The 20,129-nt window shown below is 43.3% G+C and overlaps 1 protein-coding gene across 6 annotated transcripts in view; it reads left to right on the top strand.

Annotated features, from left to right (window-relative positions):
- FARP2 (FERM, ARH/RhoGEF and pleckstrin domain protein 2) overlaps positions 1 to 19,988 on the top strand; it is an 84,182-nt gene extending 64,194 nt beyond the window's left edge. For 4 of the 6 annotated variants that reach the window (XM_087738554.1, XM_087738556.1, XM_087738555.1 and 1 more), the window contains 13 exons: positions 476 to 565; positions 1,836 to 1,969; positions 2,979 to 3,060; positions 4,100 to 4,337; positions 5,402 to 5,532; positions 6,337 to 6,405; positions 6,790 to 6,879; positions 7,593 to 7,675; positions 9,509 to 9,627; positions 10,309 to 10,472; positions 12,785 to 12,892; positions 13,713 to 13,864; positions 15,042 to 19,988. In XM_087738554.1, coding sequence (XP_087594680.1) covers positions 476 to 565; positions 1,836 to 1,969; positions 2,979 to 3,060; positions 4,100 to 4,337; positions 5,402 to 5,532; positions 6,337 to 6,405; positions 6,790 to 6,879; positions 7,593 to 7,675; positions 9,509 to 9,627; positions 10,309 to 10,472; positions 12,785 to 12,892; positions 13,713 to 13,864; positions 15,042 to 15,132 — 1,551 coding nt within the window. In that variant the 3' untranslated portion in view covers positions 15,133 to 19,988. Of the gene's footprint in view, positions 1 to 475; positions 566 to 1,835; positions 1,970 to 2,978; positions 3,061 to 4,099; positions 4,338 to 5,401; positions 5,533 to 6,336; positions 6,406 to 6,789; positions 6,880 to 7,592; positions 7,676 to 9,508; positions 9,628 to 10,308; positions 10,473 to 11,810; positions 11,924 to 12,784; positions 12,893 to 13,712; positions 13,865 to 15,041 lie in introns of those variants that run through there. The other 2 variants (XR_015700293.1, XM_087738557.1) reach the window with 2 other exon arrangements.
- Positions 19,989 to 20,129: the final 141 nt, after the last annotated feature.

Below are 20,129 nucleotides of genomic sequence, written 5' to 3'. Positions count from 1 at the left end.
CTTTTCTTTAAATAGCAGCCCTGGAGCAACCATGCAGCCAACAACTGATGTAGTTTGATTTTTGTGTTTTCTTAACTAATTAATATGATCTTCAAAGGATTTGGGTAAAAGCTGTGAGTGGAAATAGAATAGTTTTGGAAAAGGACAGCAGATCTGCTGTACTCCATTTTATTAGTGTTGAAAACCTAGGAAATCTGGAATAACTGTTTCTGTGTTTTTATAAAGTGCTCCCTTGATTTTGAAATGGAAGTTCACATAACTGACATTATTTTTTAATAATCTTGAAATATAAATAGTGTTTTATAGTAAAGTCAGTATTTGAGAATATGGTACTGAATACAGAGATGTCCTGTTAGTAATCAACTGCTCCATTTGCACACAGCAATGGGAAATGTATGTAAGGTTTGAGCTTGTGCTTAGTAATAAGTAGAGCATTTATATTTTAATACCTGTTGATTACTTTGTATTCTTTCAGCGCTATCCAACTGACAAGGCATACTTCATAGCAAAGGAGATTCTTGCTACAGAACGGACATATTTAAAGGACCTGGAAGTTATTACAGTGGTAAGAGGTTTTAACTTTCTTTAATGCTTTTCCTTTTCTTAACAGATTTGTAATTGTTAATTTGGAAAAACTTGGAATTTCTTCCAGGTAACAGAAGAAGGAAGTCCTATGATAAAGCATAATCCATGAGCCATGTAGCTGTTACCTTCCTTGTTCTGTAGGTCCTCATATGGGAGAGCAGATTTTTTCTCTGCACTACTATCATTAGCTCCAATAGCTACATCACATGTCATTTTGATGTCTTAGGCAAACTCTCTCTGAAAACTGTGAACAGGGACAGGCTAAAAATGTTTGGTGTTCAGCTTCAGTGGCAGTCATTGCTGTCGGCTCTGCTTATAATCTAGCCATCATCTCTGCGGTATTCCTTGGGAAGCTTTTCTCTTTGTGCTGTCAGATCATGAGAGCAGATGAAAATTGCGAAGGCTATTAAGGATCCATAGCAGTTTGAGGAGTTTTGTCTTTTTTTTGTTGCTGCTTTTTCTTTCCTCTCCTTTTCCCCTCCTTTCACCCAGAGTAGACAAGTGAGTCCTTGTTTGGAGGACAGCTTGAGTTTCCAACTATTTTTTTAAGAGCTTTTTGTTCATTTACTCTGGGTTTGAACACTGACTGTTGTGTTTCTATAGTCTATTGTTTTAATTTAATCAAAGAGAAGTCTGAGTTCCTTAACGCTGTACATCTTCAGCTGGGGTGTTCTCTGCAAGCTCAGTGAGCACCATCTCACTCAAATTCCTCCTACAGGCTTCCCAGCACTTCTCCTAAAAGATGGGGGAACATCTGGCACTTCAGAGGATTTTTGTAATAGTCACATCCCTGCCAGAAGGCGGGGAACCGAAAGTGATAAAAAGTGCAGTATGTGACAGGCATCAAGATGTCTCCAGCTACTGAGTAACTTGCACAGGGCTCCAAGTTTTATGAAAGAACAGTTGTATCTGCATTGAAGTACAAGCAGTGGTGTAACATCAGCTATGGCAGCCACTCGGTAATTGACTAATTTAGAGCCGTTATGAACCATCTCATCATTGCATTAAGAAACATGCTTGTGCCCAAAACCAATAATAAACCTCATATTTGTAATGTTTGGCAAGGAAATAAATTACATCTTTTCATCTTTCCCATATTACATCTTCCCTAAATATTTCTTATTCCTTCCTGCTATTTCCCTGTGCACACACTTTCTCCTCCCCCATTGCTGCAGGAGCAGAAATTTTTATACTAGCAATTAATTTTTTAAATAGAAAAATTAATCATAATTTATTATTTTTTCTGGCAGTGGTTTCGCAGCGCAGTCATCAAGGAGAACGCTATGCCAGAGGGCCTGATGACATTACTCTTCTCTAACATAGACCCAATTTATGAGTTTCATCGAGGCTTTCTGAAAGAGATTGAGCAAAGGCTATCACTCTGGTAAGCATTAATAGTGCAGTGCATGGGCAATGAGTGGGGGGACCTTCTCCTACGTCCTCCCGTCAAAACTGTACTTAATCTATATTTGAACTGGTATTTCTGCTTAAATAGAATTAAGGAAAAAGTATTTTAATAAATTATAGTTTTTAAAAAATTACTAAATACATTTTGCGAAGGCCATTTTTCAAGCACTGCCTTTTACATAATACCCTGTAGCCGTATGAATTGTACACCAGACCAAGGTTTTTGTAATCCAGAATCATTTAGGTTGGAAAAGACCCTTAAGATCGTCAAGTCAAACCATTAATATAACCTGGTGTTGTCTCTCTGGCCTTAGAAAAGAGAAGGAACAGAAGGTCAAAAAGATAATGTGTGTGTTTTTCAATGCCTTCCAGTTAATGAATCTCTAGATGAAAATCTAGGAAACGCTTTTTGGTAATTAAGATTAGAGTTCAGTTCTTGCAGCACAATTTATTTCAAAGGGCATGTCTTTCGTCTTTTAACCTTTGTATTACTTTCTTCTGACCTGTGATGTAATGTATGCGAATCTAATTACCATTCAAAAGAAGGTCATTAATATACACTAAGTACGAACAAAAATACATTCATAAATTCAGGTGGTATCACGTTATGACGGTTATTCAGAAGTCTGAGAGGTTAAACTCTGAAATAGACTTTCACACAAATTCATTTCTGTTCCTTTCTCAGTTTTCTAAGCATGGCTTTATGTTCGTTATTTTATGCAGCTTCCATATTTACTGTATCAAGTTTTCAACCCAAACAGTGAAATGGGAATGTCAGGTGGCTAAAAAGGGATAGAGGAGGCATTAATGTTAGTACTGCTTCCCTTACTTTTACTAAAACAGTCCTTAAAATACAGGGATACCTGGGAAGCATTTCTTAAAGATTATGTCTTGAAGTACAGGGGAAAGGTGGAGGGAGGAAATTGGAATTTCTTGATCTCCCATGTACTGCGCTTTCTTATTTCATCTCCTTATGTGCGTTTCAGGGAAGGTAAAACCAATGCTCACATGAAAGGAGATTATCAACGCATTGGAGATGTCATGCTCAGGAATATGCGTACTCTAAAGGTAGATAAAGGATTAAAATAATGGAATCTCAGGATTGTCGAGTCATTTTTTTCCTTTTGTCAAGGATGAGAGTTCAAGGTTTAGTAAGGTTTAGTAAGTAAACTTGAAGTGACTTGCAAACAATTACTGTTGATAAACAAATTAAAAAGAAAACATAAAATATTTACAGCAAGGCTTTATACCACTGTTGCTTATTTAACCACCTACATTTACCTTGAGAAAAGGTTGTTTGATTATTGGTTATTCAGCAGAAGACAAAGAAAAATTATTTAATTAGCTTCACCATCTCTCCTATATTTGAACAGCTCGAACTCTCTCCTATGGAAACACTATTTCGTAAGGTTGTTTAATTCCAAAATATAAATATTTTTTAACTGCAGACTAGTTTCTTCTGAAATGAAGTCACCTTTATTTGGAGTGCCTTCATGGGACAGTTACGCTTGTGCTGTAATAATGGAGTAATTATTCCATTAAAACCAGTGGTTTGAATGGGAGTGCAGAAATGTGTGACTGCTATTCCGACTATCAGCGCTCTCTGCATTTGACATTCCCAGCAGGCATAGGCATAGTGCTGCACAGACACCTATTTTGACCCTGACTGGGACCTGCCTGCCAGTTTCTTCAATAGATAAACCTAGATGAGACAACCCTCTTGGCACACTTCTGCCTGTCCTAACTTGAAAAAAGTCAGTAATGGACAAGAATTGTCTTAGGATGGCAGAGTGTTAATGGGCAGCGCTACTGGCTGTTCTTAACAGAGACACACAGAGGCCCGGCTGGGGTAAACAGCGAACAGAGGACAACCAAGCAAATATTTTTATTTTAATATTGTTTTTTTTTTTAAATGAAGCCATTGAAACATATAATGTTGTTAATGCTACTTTTGTCAATATTTATGACAATATGTGCAATCTTGGATTATATGATCATGGTCAGAGACAAAAGTAGAGAGGGAAGTGGATGTTTTTTCGTATTCACTGTGAAATCTATTAAAGACTGTTCTCCTTTGATCTGAGTAATTTTTTGTACAATTCAACAGGAGTTTACCAGTTATCTGCAGAAGCATGATGAGGTCCTGACAGAACTGGAGAAAGCAACTAAACGCTTAAAGAAGCTGGAAATGGTTTATAAAGAGTTTGAGCTGCAGAAGGTTTGCTACCTGCCCCTCAACACGTTTCTGCTCAAACCAATCCAGAGACTGATGCACTACAAGTTGATCCTGGGGAGACTTTGCAAGCACTACACAGCAGAGCACCGGGACTTTGCAGATTGCCGGAGTGAGTGAGCACTCAGGTGTATACGTGCTAGGCAGAAACCATTCCCATGTACATATAAAATTTTGCCTGTACCCTGGGGGAGAGTAGCATTACATCTACAAATTCAATGTAAATGCTTTTTTGCCATTCAGGACTTCTCTGACTCTTGCATGCAGCTCTGCGAAATACACAGGAACTTTGATTTAGATTGCTGAAAACACAGCCGCTTACTGAATACTGTAATGTAAATATCATGAAAAAAAACCAGAATATACCAAGTGGAACAGCAGAAAACTGGCAGGAGACAGCTTAATTAAAAAAAATGTTTAGCTTACATTTTAAAATTAACTTTGTTTTTCTTTAAGGTTTTCGGTACCAGGTTTCACTACTCTCCTACCGTGCTCTGGTGCAGGGCTCTAAAGCTTTCTGCAACAGATAGAAAATTGCCTTAACTGCTAATTTGGAAAATGCAAAAGATAACTTAGATGTAGACTGTTCTCTTTGTGTAGAATGAATGCTTTTTCTGGCATTCCAGAAAGTGTTTTTCTCATGGTAATGTTGGTGGATCTTAATGTTTCAACCAAAGCTGGAAAATCAGTCCTTTTCTTGTCCCCTTTTTTTAGTGGGGAAAAAAGTAGGATTTTTAGGAGCTCTTCGTCATTTGTAAGTAAAAATATGACAAAAAAATAATTGCTTTGTAGTGTCAAAAGCTTGCATAGTAAATTCCATTCATTTATAAAGTAATCTTTGGCAGAAATAGTTGGCATTAATTTTTTAATTTACTTTTGGCTATGTGGTAAATACTTTTTGTATGCACAAAATCTGAGATAGGCAATAATTTGCAGAAGCATGGGGAGCGCTATGAAGTTGCTTGTTAGTCTCCATTTTGCCCCTAGGTAGCTATAAAATATGCTTTAAGAAGTTGGCAGTTGGACTAGATGATCGTTGTAGGTCTCTTCCAACTGAACTATTCTGTCCTATTCTAAATCTGGGTATAAATTTCAGATTCCATTTTCCAGGGATAAAATTGGTGGCCTGGGTTTGTCTGCTCTGTTCTGATCCCCTCGGTGCAATTTTCCTTACAGATGCACTGAAGGAAGTCACAGAAATGACATCTCAGCTGCAGCACAGTCTCATCCGCCTGGAGAATTTTCAGAAGCTGACAGAGCTGCAGCACGACTTGATTGGTATAGATAACCTCACGGCACCTGGTAGGGTAAGTACCTTTGCTTAGTTTTTAGAGCCTTTATTGGTTTTATTGCCAAGGAAGTGCCTTTCAACACATATTTGCCATCACTGCCTCTCTCTCTTATGGAATGACTGTAGAGGCTTTGTATAATTGTCTTTGTAGCAGGTCACATGGAGATCTTGGTGATGTCTTAGGGAATAGATCAAAAATGCTTCTGCTTAGACTCTGGTTACAGTTTGGTGTTTCCAGTACAGCAGATACTGGGTACGCTGGGGTACAGTACTCTGTGTTTGAGTAGGAAGCGGTATGTCATGTACTCGATAGGAAATCCACCATCAGGTCTGCTTATGTCTGTCTGTGCACTGAGACTGCACAGAGAACGTAGCAAAGGTGAGAGCCACGTCACTGGGCAAAACGGTGTTGGTGACTCTGTGTTTCTAGGATTTTGTTTAGTTCCTGCTTGTTTTTTTGTTTCCTTGTTTTTGATAGATATACTGAGCGTAAGTACAGGAGCATCGCGTATGCTTTTGGGATGCTATGGCAATCACTGCAGTGGGATGTAAGTGTAATAGGTGAACTGCTGGTGTCCAACAGGAACTCTGTTCCTTTTCCTTCTCTTGCTTCATTGATTTAAATGCTGGCTGCAGCAGAAGCTGATTTGTGTTACATAACAGAAGGAAAGGTGTCATCTGATGTTTAACAGATCTGTTAGCGATCATTGCTGGGCACCAATCAACATCTGTATACTCTGGGATGAAAAAAAAGAACCATTAAAATTCTCTGTGTTTGGGAAAGATTAAGCTTTGCCTAACTTTCTATTTTCCGCTACAGGAGTTTATCCGGGAAGGTTGCTTGTACAAGCTTACTAAGAAGGGTTTACAGCAGCGGATGTTCTTTCTGGTGAGTGTTCCTTCTGGTTTTCATAAACCCAAAGTCTTCAAGATAAAGTTGTCATGAAAGTGTGTTTTCATGTGCTTGTGTTGAAAATCAGCAATCATAAATGAAAACTCGCTCTGAGGAATTTTTAGATAGAGCATGACTGTGACAGTTCTGTCTGTTCAGCTTGTTTTCTTAATGGCACATAGTTTTAACAGAATTTTAAAAATTTATTGCCTTTCTTGTAAGTAAACAAAAGAGTGGTTTTAAGGGAAGTAGGCCAAAGTGACTGAGAAATAGTGTTTTTTCATGCATCTACAGTGGTCAGATTTTTAAAAAGATGTCAAAAAATACTTGGCTCTACTGCTGTCTTCAGAATATTGATTGTATTCTTCCTGCCTTTTTCAGTTCTCAGATATGTTACTGTACACAAGCAAAGGGGTTACAGGGACAAATCAGTTCAAAATTCACGGACATCTTCCTCTGCATGGCATGTTGGTAAGTGGTTTCAAGTTGCATCACAGCGTTAAGGAAATGACTTTGCCTCAAGGCAAGTTGAGGCAGTTCCTTCAGGGCACAAGGACCAAAGCCGCAAGCGGCTCCCAGGCCAGTGACAGCAGCCTGTGGTGCTGCTGGCCGTGGACTGGACCTTCACGTGCCCCAGCCTGTGTGTCAAACAAAGACTTGTCTGCAGGCAATAAGCTTATTCCTTCCATCACATTAGCAAAACAGCTGGAGCACTCCCTTTTGGCTGTTCATTTTCACGCTGCTGTGAGAGGCTGATCTGGAAACACGGATTTGTCCTGGCATTTTTCCCTTGTGCACACACCTAGGCACATAATCAGTTCTCCTGCCTCCCCACCCCCTATTCTAATGGGACTGTTCTTTCTGTGTTTGATTTGCAGCTGATAGTGCTCGACCCACCGGTAAGTAATAAGCTGAATCCTGCTCAGAACCCTCCTTTTCTTGCCCTGTTGGATGTGGTGCTGTGCTGCTAGAGATGCAGCAGTAGAAGCACACGATATAGATTATTGTATAGAGCCAAAATAGACTTGAAGTAGGTGGTATTGATAAAAGAGTAGCTGTTTTGCACTTATTGCAACCTGGTTGTAATCATATTGTGACTCAAATTCCTAGCCGCCCAAGGAGGACAGTTTTAGTCTTTATCAGTCACCGAGTAGTGATGAGAAAAACCTTTTCTTTTTCTGCAGGTGGAGGAGAGTGAGAATGAATGGGCCGTCCCACACTGCTTCACCATCTATTCAGCACAAAAAACCATAGTGGTGGCAGCAAGGTAACATTTCTTTTCCTCAATTGCCTGTAGGTTCAATAGATACCTTCTCCAAAGAGTTACTGTTTGATTGTGTGGTGCAGAGCCAGGGGGGTGTTTCATGCTCCTCTGGAAAGCATGACTTCAAACACAGGACACTTCACAGCTCCTTTATCAGTGTTGTATTTTGGGAAGGAGTAGTTTCTCTCACAGAATGGTGTGTTATTAAACACACAGCAACAGCAATAACATTGCCATTGTATTGTTTTCTAGTTAGCTGAGTTGCCAGTGTCATCCTTTAAACAACTGCTATGAAGCAGGAGACAAAACAAAATCTAAACATAGAAATATTTGAGAGACCCAAAAAGAATTAAAGTCCAGAACATGCAAGTGGATGTAAGCAGGGGAGAGTTCCTGCATGGATCTCATGGAGGAAGCTAGGAAGGGAGACGAAAAATTAAAGGCTGGCTCGGAGAGAAAACCCATCTCTTTTTGGTGTAACTTGTCCCTGTGCAGCAAGTTTGGCATCTCTTTTTACTTTATATCTGAAATATATGTAGGATGTCTATTACACCTGTTCTCTCAGGATCAGCTTTAGGAGGTTTTGTCCCTCTGCAGGTCCCCGAAAAGGCAGCTGGAGTTGGGTATGCTAAGAATGCAGGATGGGAGCACTAAAGCTCAACCTTAAATTTATAGGATTTTTTACTGCTTGATAACCTGTTCTTGAAACGTAACCATTACTGAACATTTATAAATCAGGTATGTAGTGGCACAGGAGCCAATACTTTTGGTATGCAGACATATTCAGCAAGCAAAACTTTTTTTTTTATTCCAGCCTAACACCTGAAAATGTCAATTATTTTTAAGATCAACAGTTTCTCAGCAGCTGCAAATTAAAAAGTGCTTGAAAGGTTCTTAAATTTGGAAAAATAAATATAATTTTTCCCTTGTCATAACTTAGAAATAGCTCAAAAGTTGTTGTTTTTCTTATGTTACCTCTCCCTACCTGTCAAAAAAAATTGCTGCCAGGCTTAGACAGTGCGTGGAATTTTCAGTCTGAATTACAAACTTTCAGAAAAAACAGATAGTTACCAAAAAAAGTCCCACAGATCCTCCCAAGCAAACACAAGATAGTGTAACTGTATATGGCACTTCAAACAATTGTGCACACAGGGGATGTAGCCAGAGGTAAAAAAGAAATGCCAAGGCCATGTGCCCATGTCTAAAGGAAAACCTTACACTGTTGCATATCAATGCATGTAGATATGCGTATATGAGCTGTAAAGCTCTTACCCTGTAATCATGGCATGAGCCATGTAACCCGTAATGGAAGCTATGTGGGGTGAAAGAAGTCCTCATCTTCCTGCACACTGTGTTTTGCTTGCTTGAGATGCAGGGTAAATCCTGTATCCCCTTTAAAATATGTGCTGTCTTTCAGGTTGCCTTTTATTCTTCAAAAAATCGTTTCCACTGTGGTCATACCACCCATCTCCAAAATGCTTTTTGGAGTGAAAACATGATTTCATGTTTGAAATAACCCCTCAGCTATGAAGCTCTCTGTATGAAGAACAGCGATGGCCTAGACCACATAATTCCTCTTCTGAGTCTGATAGCTCCAAAGGGTGATATTATTTTAGTCTTGTTTCAAGGCTTGAAAGTAGAGGTGAAGGCTGTGTGAGGGCAGCTTCCTATCTGGAAAGCTCATGCTTCGGAGGAATTTTTATGTTATTTTTATTTCTTTAATGGAAAGGGACTGCTCCTTATACTGGGCAGTGACTCGTGCCTTCCTTCAGCAAACTAGCACTCTGTCGCAGCTCCAGGCTGGGGTGGTCTCCATTCACACCGTTTGTCTTGCAGTACCCACCTGGAGATGGAGAAGTGGATGGAAGACCTAAACATGGCAATTGAAATGGCCAAGAAATCTACTGAGAAATCTGACATGCTTCTGGAAAACTCAGTATACAATCGCTCCAACAGTAAGTGGTGTTTCCTGCCTTCTTGAAAAGCATCAGTTGTCATGTCCTTTTCATTTTTCCTATTGTGAATTTGATGACATAAATGGTGTATTTTTATAATTCATGTGGCAATGGAGAGTTACTGTGGTTTTGTTTTGTTTTAATCAAAAGAAATATGCTTGTGTTCCTAGACTGATGTTCCTGGTAGCTTTAAATGCAGCAGAGATGCTCCAGTTGCAGAATTATTACTTTTATCTCTTCCATAAATTTTTCTCAATTTAACCATGTAGTGTATTTTGTTGTCCAGAAATTTGCTGTCTTTGGAGATCAGTGAGTTCTTTTATAGCCCAACATTCTTGTGCCTGTCTCTGGTGGTGTTACGGATGTGCTGAAACATGTAGTATCCCTTCTTGGAGCACTTTTTTTCCATTCCTCACTAAGAATCAACTGAAGATGAAATGTAGGGATTTTTGTTTGTTGTTTTGCACAGTATTGAGTCAGTTGCCCCAAGCAGAGCTGAGTAATGAAAGCCACAACGATCTGCTCTGAGTGGCCTTTAGGAGCTGTGTAACAAATTCACATTGACATATTTTAAAACTGGACCATTGCAAGAGAGAACAGTTTTTCCTCAGGAATCCCTGCTTCTCTTGCTCTTTGTATTGCACACTTTTCTTAAACCGCTGCTGAATTCTCCTCCCCCAGGATCCTCTGATGAGGTCTCTCTAGAACAGGAGTCCGAAGATGACATACACTCTTCTCGTAGCTCCTTGGACAGGCAGAGCCACCACCGTGCCAACACAACCATGCACGTGTGCTGGTACCGCAACACAAGCGTCTCCATGACTGACCACAGTGTGGCTGTCGAGGTACCCGTAGGGCGCAGCTCTCACGTCTCTCTGTCCATCCTAGCTTGCTCGGCTGCCAGTCGGCCTCCACTCCATCTCCCATTTCGCCTTGGCAGCGTCTCTGCGTCTGCAGGAGAGCATGGGCCATTAAAAGGTTGCTGCATGCTTGTCCCCCTCTGTGCATGTCTGTGTGTCTGCATACACACACTCTATTCTCCTTGCAGCGGGGCTTTGCTTCGGCAAAGGCACTAAAGGAGGGAAATTTTAAAGGAAACCCAGGATAGCCTAGGACTGAATTGTTCCTTTGGGTTTCATCAGCCTTGCTGGAGGATAAGTTACCTATCCATGATATTTTCCTTTAGAGACTGACTCTGCTGTACTGAGGTCTGGTTAGCTACTGTACTGCACCTAGAATTAAGAAGAGTGCATTAAACTCTGTGGGAATATGACTTCTCTGACCTTCCCTCGCTGGCAGGGGTGAGCAGCAAGAGTTAGGAAGTGCCATTTTATGGCACTGTTGTGTTATGCCGAACAGAGATTTATTATGTGCCTGCTGAGCTGCTGTTACCTCGGGTCTTACCACGCTGCATTGCTTGATGCAGCACTGGTGGCATGTTTTGGTACTGAATCCTGCAGATTTTGAGACAGAGGTCTGTTCAGCACTCCTTATGCAGAGTGCTGCTTGCACCAGTACTATGGTTTCACTTTAGGCGGCAGTTCGGCAAGGTCAGTTGGGTAGGACACCTTCCTGCAGGCTGGCATGCTTAGAAGACTTCCAGAAGTGGGAAGGACCCTAAATACCATGAAAATAAAAAGGAGGATGCTAACTAGACAAAGAGCAATGGGGCAGGGTGCTGTATCCATGTAGTTGTACCTTCCTACCTTCGCTCCCCTGTGTTAAGGCACTCTTTGTTTAATGGAAGGAGTCAAAAGTTGGGCACTGAAGCTCCTGGGTTTTCATGATGTAGAGAGCATATCAATCAGCTCAGTAAAGGAAGTCCTATAGATGTTACCATGGCTTAGGGTCCAGAAGTTGAGCACTTTAGCTGGCAAAGAAAGTGATTTCTATTGGAGGGGACAAGCCTTCCTTTCCCTGCCGATACCCTTGTGAAAGGCACAATCTCGCTGTTCTGTACCCGGATAATGAGACCTCCCTGCTACAGACTCTGGGATTAAAGGTGTGAGTTCTTGCAGCTCCCTCTCGCTTTGATCTGTTCCATGTTCTAATACCATCTTTTTTTCCACAATCCATTTTCCTTTAACAGATGCCTTTCTTGCATCACTTCTCTTACCCTGATGTTCTGTTTTTCTCTCCCCCTTTTCTCTGCTCAGTTTTCTGCTCTCTTGCTGTTTCTCCAGAGCTTCCTCCTCGCTATTTGCTGGGCCAGGCCCAACGGCCCAACACAATCACCCATGTTTGTTGGTACCGGAACCAGAGCCTATCCCTGTCTGATTACCTGTGCATGATCCAGGTAAAAATGCCTGTCAAGTTCTGCGCTGGTGGGGAGGAGCCATAGGATGCCAAGGAAAATGTACTGCTGCTCGCTTCGTAATTGCTCAGTGAGCCCACATGTGCTGGCATGAGGATGCCCCAGCCAGCCAGCGGCAGAGGTATAACGTTGCCTTGTTGATACAGGATTTCCTCCTGTTTATGCTTCCCCAAATGGTTCTCTATGTAATTTGCTGCATATCCTATCTTCTTCTCCAATTACAAAATCCATTTGCTGTCATTCCATGCTATAGGTTTCCTTATCCCACTACACAAGCACTCGGTGGCTCTGAGTCCAAGGCAGCAATGTTCAACTTCCCTGCTTGCCACACCAGGCTTGGCTTCGCATAGCTGCCACATGTAGCTTGTCCACAATTCTGGCATCCTCTGTTTCCTCTTCTGCTTTATTTTCCTTCTCACACAGTGTGTTCTATGTGGGTTTTCTGCATGTAAAAAAGGGTGGCTAAGGGGATGGACGCCCTCATGGCTGTCACCATTCCCCTGACTGTAGGCTGCAGAGGAGAGCGATTGCTGGAGGGACGAGTCAGTGCAGCACCCTCCTGTGCACCACCTGACACTGCGCTGAGATAAACATAAAGGGGAAGTTGCTATTAGTGGAGAGGAATCACTAATTTGTTCATGAGAACATAGTTGTGAATTAGTGAAATGAAGATAAAAAGTCATTGAGTCACCATGTGAAATATCTGGAAGGCCTTTTACAACATGGGAGCAAGTGCAGGAGCAGTTATGGCAGGCAGCCTCAAGCTTTTTATCTGCGGCAGCTGTCATCTTTTTCTGAAGGACAGCGACCTGTGATTTCACAGTAGTTTTCATTCTGTGCTAGAACCAGCTCTCTGGATACTTGCTGAGGAAGTTCAAGAACAGCAATGGCTGGCAGAAACTGTGGGTCGTCTTCACCAACTTCTGCTTGTTCTTCTACAAAACACACCAGGTGAGCAGATGTAGCTGAGGGGACTGCGTTTGGGGTGTTGAGGGGAACCTGGAGGTCCTTGGCTTTCTGATCTGAGTGCAGCTCACTGCTATTTGAAGGAGAGTAACAAGTGGAAGAGGAGGTAGTTCATAACGAAGCCAGTCTCTGTAAGGCCATGGGCCCTTCTTGCAGAATTTAATCAGGATTTCCAATTCTGTTAATGGTATTGACCTTCTGTGGGTGAGGGGGGAAATGTCTCCTCGTGCAGTGACTAATGGGGGTGAGGGAATCGGCAGCCTTTGGTCAGTCTCTGCCCATTTCTCTCCCTGCTCTCCCTGCTGGGCTTCAGCACAGTTAAACAGGCATCAGGGGTTTTTCTGCCCATGGTGCCTTCAGCGCCCGCTTGGTAACGAACTGTGCTGCAGTGCAACCTGTGCCTTTTCATCTTATTAACCCAATAAACTGTATTTATTATATTAAGGCTTCTTGCCTTGAGGGCATGTTTCTTTTGGGAGGGATATTTTAACTTTCAGGACGGATCTGTGCTTGGGAGTTCCAGAGAGAGGGTGTGGAGGGGGAAGGGGGGAGCCCAGGAGGCAGCGACGGGCAGGGGAATAGAAGCAAATAACTCTATACAAACAGTGAAAGGAGCTGGGGGAAGGTTTCATTATAAGCTATCAGAGGCCTTGCAAAAGATAAAGGCTGCTCCTCCTCCTGTTCTCTCCTAAACAAAAATACAAAGACCGTAACCTGTACAGTACAGAAGAGTGAGTGCGCGTTGGGATGAACTGTGTGGCAGGGGATGCCTTGCACTAAGGGGTGGGCTGTTGGGCTGTTCCAGGACGATTATCCTTTGGCCAGTCTCCCGCTGCTTGGCTACGCAGTCAGCTCCCCTGTAGAGGCAGACGGCATTCAGAAGGATTATGTCTTCAAGCTGCAGTTCAAGTCCCATGTGTATTTCTTCAGGGCTGAGAGCAAATACACCTTTGAGAGGTAATTTTCTGTTTTCTCTGTCTGCCTTGGTATATAACATGCTGTTAACTCACTGGTTCATCATCCAGAGCCCTCTCTTTCCTCCTGACTACCTCCTAGTCCAAGTGACCTTACAGCACATCCTCAGTAATAAAGTTCTCTTCGTCTTCCTACCGATGATGTTTGGAGATCCCTCCTCTGCCAGAACCGTCCTCCTTGTGGGGGAGAGCTGGCGGTTACGCCTAGAGCTGTGGGCTCTGCTTTGTCTCAGGAGTCTGGGGCTTTCTTGGAGCTGGGGAGCAGTGCGGGTGGGAGGGCTGTGAGATGCTCAGCCCCACTAGGCCTTGCGAGTCAGATTTCTAGGTTAATGAGAGTTCGGGTAAGAATACTTGGGGTTTTTTTTCCCTCTTGATCTCTGGAAACAGGAGTTATAACACAAGGCTGAGAGCAACAAGTGCAGTGCTGCTTTTCACTTTACTGCTTTCTCTATAATTATGTTTAGCAGTGCTGGTAGGGGCTTCCACACATGGTCTAAAGTGAATCATGTTTAAAATGCATCACGTACAAAACTTTGCTGTTACATTAGCTGTTGAAAACCCTTGCATAGCATTCTGCCGTGGAGGGTAGTATTGGTTGTTTTGGAGTGTGGTTTTATTGAGAAGGTGTCACAAACTTCCTCCTTCCTTGGGAGAGTATCACACACTTGTGAGCAATGTACATATCAGCTATCTGAGACAGCAGAGTTGTGCTCTTTAATCCACTGGTCTCATGTAGCGATTTCAAGGAAAAAAAAGTCTAATTCACAATAGATGTTTGTCTTGCTTTTTTCACTGTTGCTTTGCTTTCTTCCATATGAGCAAGTCTGTTACATAATTTATTGTAAGAAAAGCAATCCATTGACTAAGGAAAATTTTTGTCAGCCTGTCCTCCTTGGTAAACACTTTCTGTACACTTACAATACGGTGTGCTCTCATAAGAGCTCTCTGGAGCTCAAAGCACTGTAGAGCTGTTACTTGGACAGGCAACCACATCTCAAGCTATTCATTTGAAGAGTTAGTTTCCTAAAAGAATTCTAAAAGAAAGGTAGAAAGCAGATGTTTTGTGAGGTTTGGTGAAAGGGGTACAGCTCATAACCGAAGGACAAGATTATGCATCTGTGAGTGAGGGGTTGAGCATTTCTCATGTCCTTTCTTGCCAGGTGGATGGAGGTGATCAAGAGAGCCACCAGCTCCCCAGCCAGGTCGAGCCTGCTGCTTCCAAAGGACGAGAAGGACAGTCACACAGACTGAAGCAGGGCAGAGCTGGATCTCTGCTGTCAACATCAACAAAAGAGGCAGGTGGAAACAGGAGCCTCTGAAGTTGATAAAGCAAAGAACCAGGAAGCTCATTTCCACCTGGTATAGAAAGTAGGAGCGAGGGAGTTGCAGATGGGGATCACATCCATTCCCAATGATATGGAAGAGGGTCAAGTCTGTTCCAGTTGAACCTACTTAGAGAGAACCTGACAACCACAGAGCTCCAGTGTGCACACATTGTGGAAGGTTTATTGTTCCAGTTGTACCTGTACAGTAACACCCTTGCCTGCCCTGAAGGAAAATGCCACCTTGTTTTTACATTTTGACTCGTCGGTCAGCATATATGGGAGAAAAATAGCAGCTGTCAGTGGTGCAATTGGCTCACAGCTGCTGGTGCCAGGGCTTGCTGGCTCCCAGAAGTTCCCTTCCCCTGATGCTTGGCATGGCTGGCTATACAACCGCTGTCTTGCTGCTGTTAACGTCAACCTGCTGGCACAGTCGTTTTAGACTACAGGGGATCCACCAGATGTATTAGCTTAAACACAGTTCAGCTATCACAGAACAACTCTGCTCTTTGGAAACTGCCATGGCAGCAATTTTCCAGGGGAAGCAGGAGGACTGAACCTCTGCTAAGCTGTGGAGGTTTCGAAATATTGTGGGTTGGTACAGGTAGCGTGCATGGTTTTTCCTCTGAACTCTGCTATGGCGCATGCTGAGAGGGTTAATCGCTTTTCTCATATCACAGCTCCAGAGTTTCTTTATCCTGTAGTAGGCATTACTTAAGGCATGGGATGGCAAACACTCTCCACCCTGGTGTGGGTGATGTTTTCCAGGCATTTAAGCAATATAGGAGAACAAGCTTCTCTGAAAGTCACGGTTGCTTGTGCTTGTGTCACACAAAGACTTCTGAAAATCCCTATTCTTACCTTTACATTTGGGTTGGGATCCATCTTCCGTTTCTCATGAAGGTGTAAAAGTCACTGGATTCCAGATGGAGCATTAGTGTCTGTGGACTCTATTAAATCTCTGTATTAAATCTGAAATGTTTGCAGTTTGTTCTGTTTTTTATAAAGCTGTCACCTTTGGTTGCCTCCATGGAAGGGCTGAAATAAGCTAAGCACCACAAAATGCTGTGGCTTTGTGGGCTGTGGGGACTCTGCTTTTACATTAAATAGAAAAGTATTTGTGTACTGGAAGAAAGAACAACAAAGTGGTGTAGTGAAAGAAAAAGGGAAGTGTTGCATGTTGTGAGGATGGAGGAATGTGGAGATCCCTGTGAAAAGAGGAAGTACAGAGGCCAGCGTGTGCGTTCTCCAAGGCTGTTTCAGGTTATGGTCTAAAACATGTGCGGGATGAGGACTGCAGGGAGAGGGTTCCGGAGGGTTCCAGACTGCTTGCTTAGCATTTGCATTGTAGAGAAGACGAGTGACTGCAGATCCAGCCTTCACTACCACTGTCACAATGAACATTGTCCCATGTAAGTTAAATGTACTTAATTTATAAGTGTCTTCTTTTTTTTAATTAACTGTTGTAGGTGTATACATGTGGATTGACTAGATATGTTATAACACAGCTGAATATGACTGTTGAAAGTAAATAACATCTTGGTATAAAACTATCTCAGCCTCTTATTCCTGAGCCCACCCATCCCCATCCGAGGCCACGCTTGTGGGAAGATGGATGGCATCTGTACAGAAGCATTCCTTGGACCTGAAAGAAGATGTTTCTCACTGTTGATTAATGGGTCTTTGCACTCAGTGGTTTCCTGGATGATAACTGACTGCTCCTTTGTCATGGTCACATGGAGTCACTTAGCAGGAGCACTTTCCTCTTTCACGAGAACTCTCCCATGCAATTACTGCCCTTTGCTGGTCTCCTGCCGGGAAGCTCTGCAGGAGCGAGTTGCAGAGCAGAGGAGCAGGGTCTCTGTCAGCAGCTGGGGGTCTTGGCACTTAACCCCAGCCTTTAGTTGCACTCACCTACTGTAGCAGGGCTTTCTAGCACCAGGGTTTGAATTTTAGAGTATTCAAGTTACTCAGTAGTTTTCCAAGACTGTGGTTCTTGGCTCACCCAGCATCAGGCTGTGCTCCATCTGCAGCAGAGAGACAGCACCCAGTCAGAATGATGTGGTAGAGCCACCTTTTATGGAGCCTGTGAGTGCCACCAGGCTGGGGGAGCAGCTCCAGGGCAGGGCAGGCTGACAAACACCGCCTGAAATTCAGTAAGGCTAAATGCGAAGTCTTGCATGGGGGACAAAGTACCCTCTGCAGTACAGGCTGGGGACTGCACAGCTGTGTCACAGGCCTGGGGCAGAGGCCCAAAAGTGAGCTGTGTTTGTTGAAGGGCAGTGTACATCCTCTGGCATATGTGAAAGCCAGACCTGGCCAATTGCTAGAAGAGATAAGGATAGCAGAGCCGGAGAAATGTGTGTTTCTGCAAGCACAGTACAAGAGAGGGTGCAGTGTTTTCTGCCTGGGGTGAAATAGGCCCTGGTCTCTTTTAATTTTTTTTTTAACTAGCTGACAGAGATCGCTTACTCTCTTAACATCAGCTAGACTTTGTCTAAATTACCTCCGTAAATCAGCTGCCAGTCTCCCTGGCACCGTGTGTTAAAGATCAGACTGACAAGTACCCAGTGTTACTGGAGATGGAAGGAACTGTACAAGGCAGCCTCGCCCTACAGCAAGCAGTGTGGAGGCTTGGCTTTTGTATGCTCCCTCGCAGGCTCCAGCGGAGTCTCCCCCCTCACCCCCAACTTGTTTTTCCATCTCATATCATAGGGAACACTGCTTTAGCCTGTAACACAAGGAAACAAATTCTGGCATTTAGAAAAATGGTCGAAGAACCCAGTGGAAGGACACACCCTAAAGGTATTAGTACATGACTGGTAGGTACATAACATGGCTAACCCACAGACTGTTAGAACACCTATGCTCTATGTATCCTCCTGTCACCTCTGTGTAGCAGAATAGTGCTGTTACAACTCCTGTTACAGGAGAGATGCAGTGAGCAAGAGTCCTTCCTTAAGATTTTTCGCAGCTGAGGAGTGGTTGATCCTTTAGTTGCTTATGTGCTTAACCTGCAGCTCTGTATTTCCTGCCTTGAAGATGCATGTGCTATTTACAGTGGCTGAGGCGTGGTCCCTGAAACAAGAGCCTCTGATGCCAGCTGACCAGAAACCGAGAGGGACAGCAGGCAGTAAAAGTCCCTTATCGGGTGAAGAATACAAAGCTCAAATGTCTGTGCATTTAAAATGCAGGAGCGCAGGCTATAAAAGCCAGAAACTTCACTGTTCCTGGCAAAACTACTTACCTCTCACCTTGGCAAGCTTTCAAACCAATGAGGATTTCAGTGGCATATCAGTTCTTCTGTGAAATACCGTGTAGTATTTTAACTTTAGCAGAACCCTGCAGGAGTATTTGCTACAATCATGGGCAGTTTCCTTAACAAGCACTAGGAAAGAACAGAACACAACTGGTCCTCACTCATTAGTTTCTTGCTAGCAGGATGTATGTTAAGGAAGAGATGAACCCATGCTCTTGGGACCTCATGGCTTAATATCCATGGTCTCATTTCATTTCAAAAAGCCATCATTTCTGGTAAACACTACCACTTCTGCTTCCCACAGGACTGGCTGGTTGTCCTTCACTCAGTGTATCAGTGTCCTGCTTCATTGCTTAAGAAACCAGAACAAGTAAGTTTTTGCAGTAGTTCCTACCACGTGTTTAATGCGATGTTACTGGAGCTGTTCTGGCGACTGCTCCCTTCGTTTCCCCCAGTCACACGAGTGACTCCTGTTACACAGGATAATTTACCTCCCTCTTTCATATTGGCTACATCACCGCAGCTTTAGCTCTGCTGAGGTGTCAGCAAATATGGACGTACACAAGGCGTTCAGTGTCCAGCTGCACTCATACTGCTCGGGTGCAAGTGCAGCACAGCTTACATGCAGCGAAGGTCAGTACGCCACTGTGAAGGTTTAGAGCCTGACAGTCGGGGGAACATCAATTGTCAGAGCTTTCATTTTATAAGGCAGCCTTTCAGTCACGCACACAAAGCACAAGCTGCACCCATCCACGCAGCTCTGTGTGCTCACCTTCTGGCTTCTCCCCGGAGTGCTGCACTAAAACTGCCCTGCCCCCCTTCAGCTGCAGTTGAGAAAGGCTGCACCATCACCACTGTCCTGTCACCAGGCTGTTGAGCAGAGGTGAGCACAAGCATGTGGCATTTAACAAAATTCCCAAAAAAGCACAGTCAGAAGTAGATTTGTCAGTCTTTCTTTTTGGCTCCAAGGAGAAAATAGCTGAGACAGTACTGCCCAGCTTAAGCACAGAACCAACCGTAACCTTCACCTTCGTGTTTCTGCTTAGGGAAGGACAGGCATACACAAGGTTTCAAACATGCTTAAAGTGGCGTCTCCAAAGTGTTTCTCCTCTAACTGCGGTCACATGCTCACAGAGCGGTTGGGATTGGCAGGGACCTCAGGAGGTGATCTGGTCCAAGCCCCCACTCAAGAAGGGCTGCCCAGAGCCGGTTGCCCAGGGCCCTGTCTGGACAGCTTTTGGTTGTCTCCAAGGACAGAGACTCCACAGCCTCTCTAGGCAGCCTGTGCCACTGCTCAGTCACCCTCAACCACAAAGGGAGAAAGATGAAGGCAGAGAGACCCTGTTGTCAGCTTTTGCAGTCAAACCTGAGTCTAAATACTGCAGATCAATAAACAGACTCCAGAAAAAAACGCACCGAAGCATTCTCCAGAGCACAGCTACACTTTTGCAAACAGCATCTGCTTCCCTTAACACCAGCGTATATATGTCAGGAGAAAGGACTGATGTAATGATGTGCCTTTCACGGTATTCCCTCCTTGCACAAAAAAATACTTAACTGGGTCTGTCTCATGGGTCAAGCAGGAAGATACAGGGGAAGACCAAGAAGAATGCAAAGAAAAGCAGCTTTAACAAATACTTTTTCCCTAATAATACAAAGTTACACCA

This window comes from Nipponia nippon, unplaced genomic scaffold (assembly GCF_047370975.1).
Source record: "Nipponia nippon isolate SJK-2023a ecotype South Korea unplaced genomic scaffold, ASM4737097v1 scaffold_7, whole genome shotgun sequence".
Taxonomy (NCBI): Eukaryota; Metazoa; Chordata; class Aves; order Pelecaniformes; family Threskiornithidae; genus Nipponia; species Nipponia nippon.
This window is presented reverse-complemented; position numbering and strand designations above follow the sequence as displayed.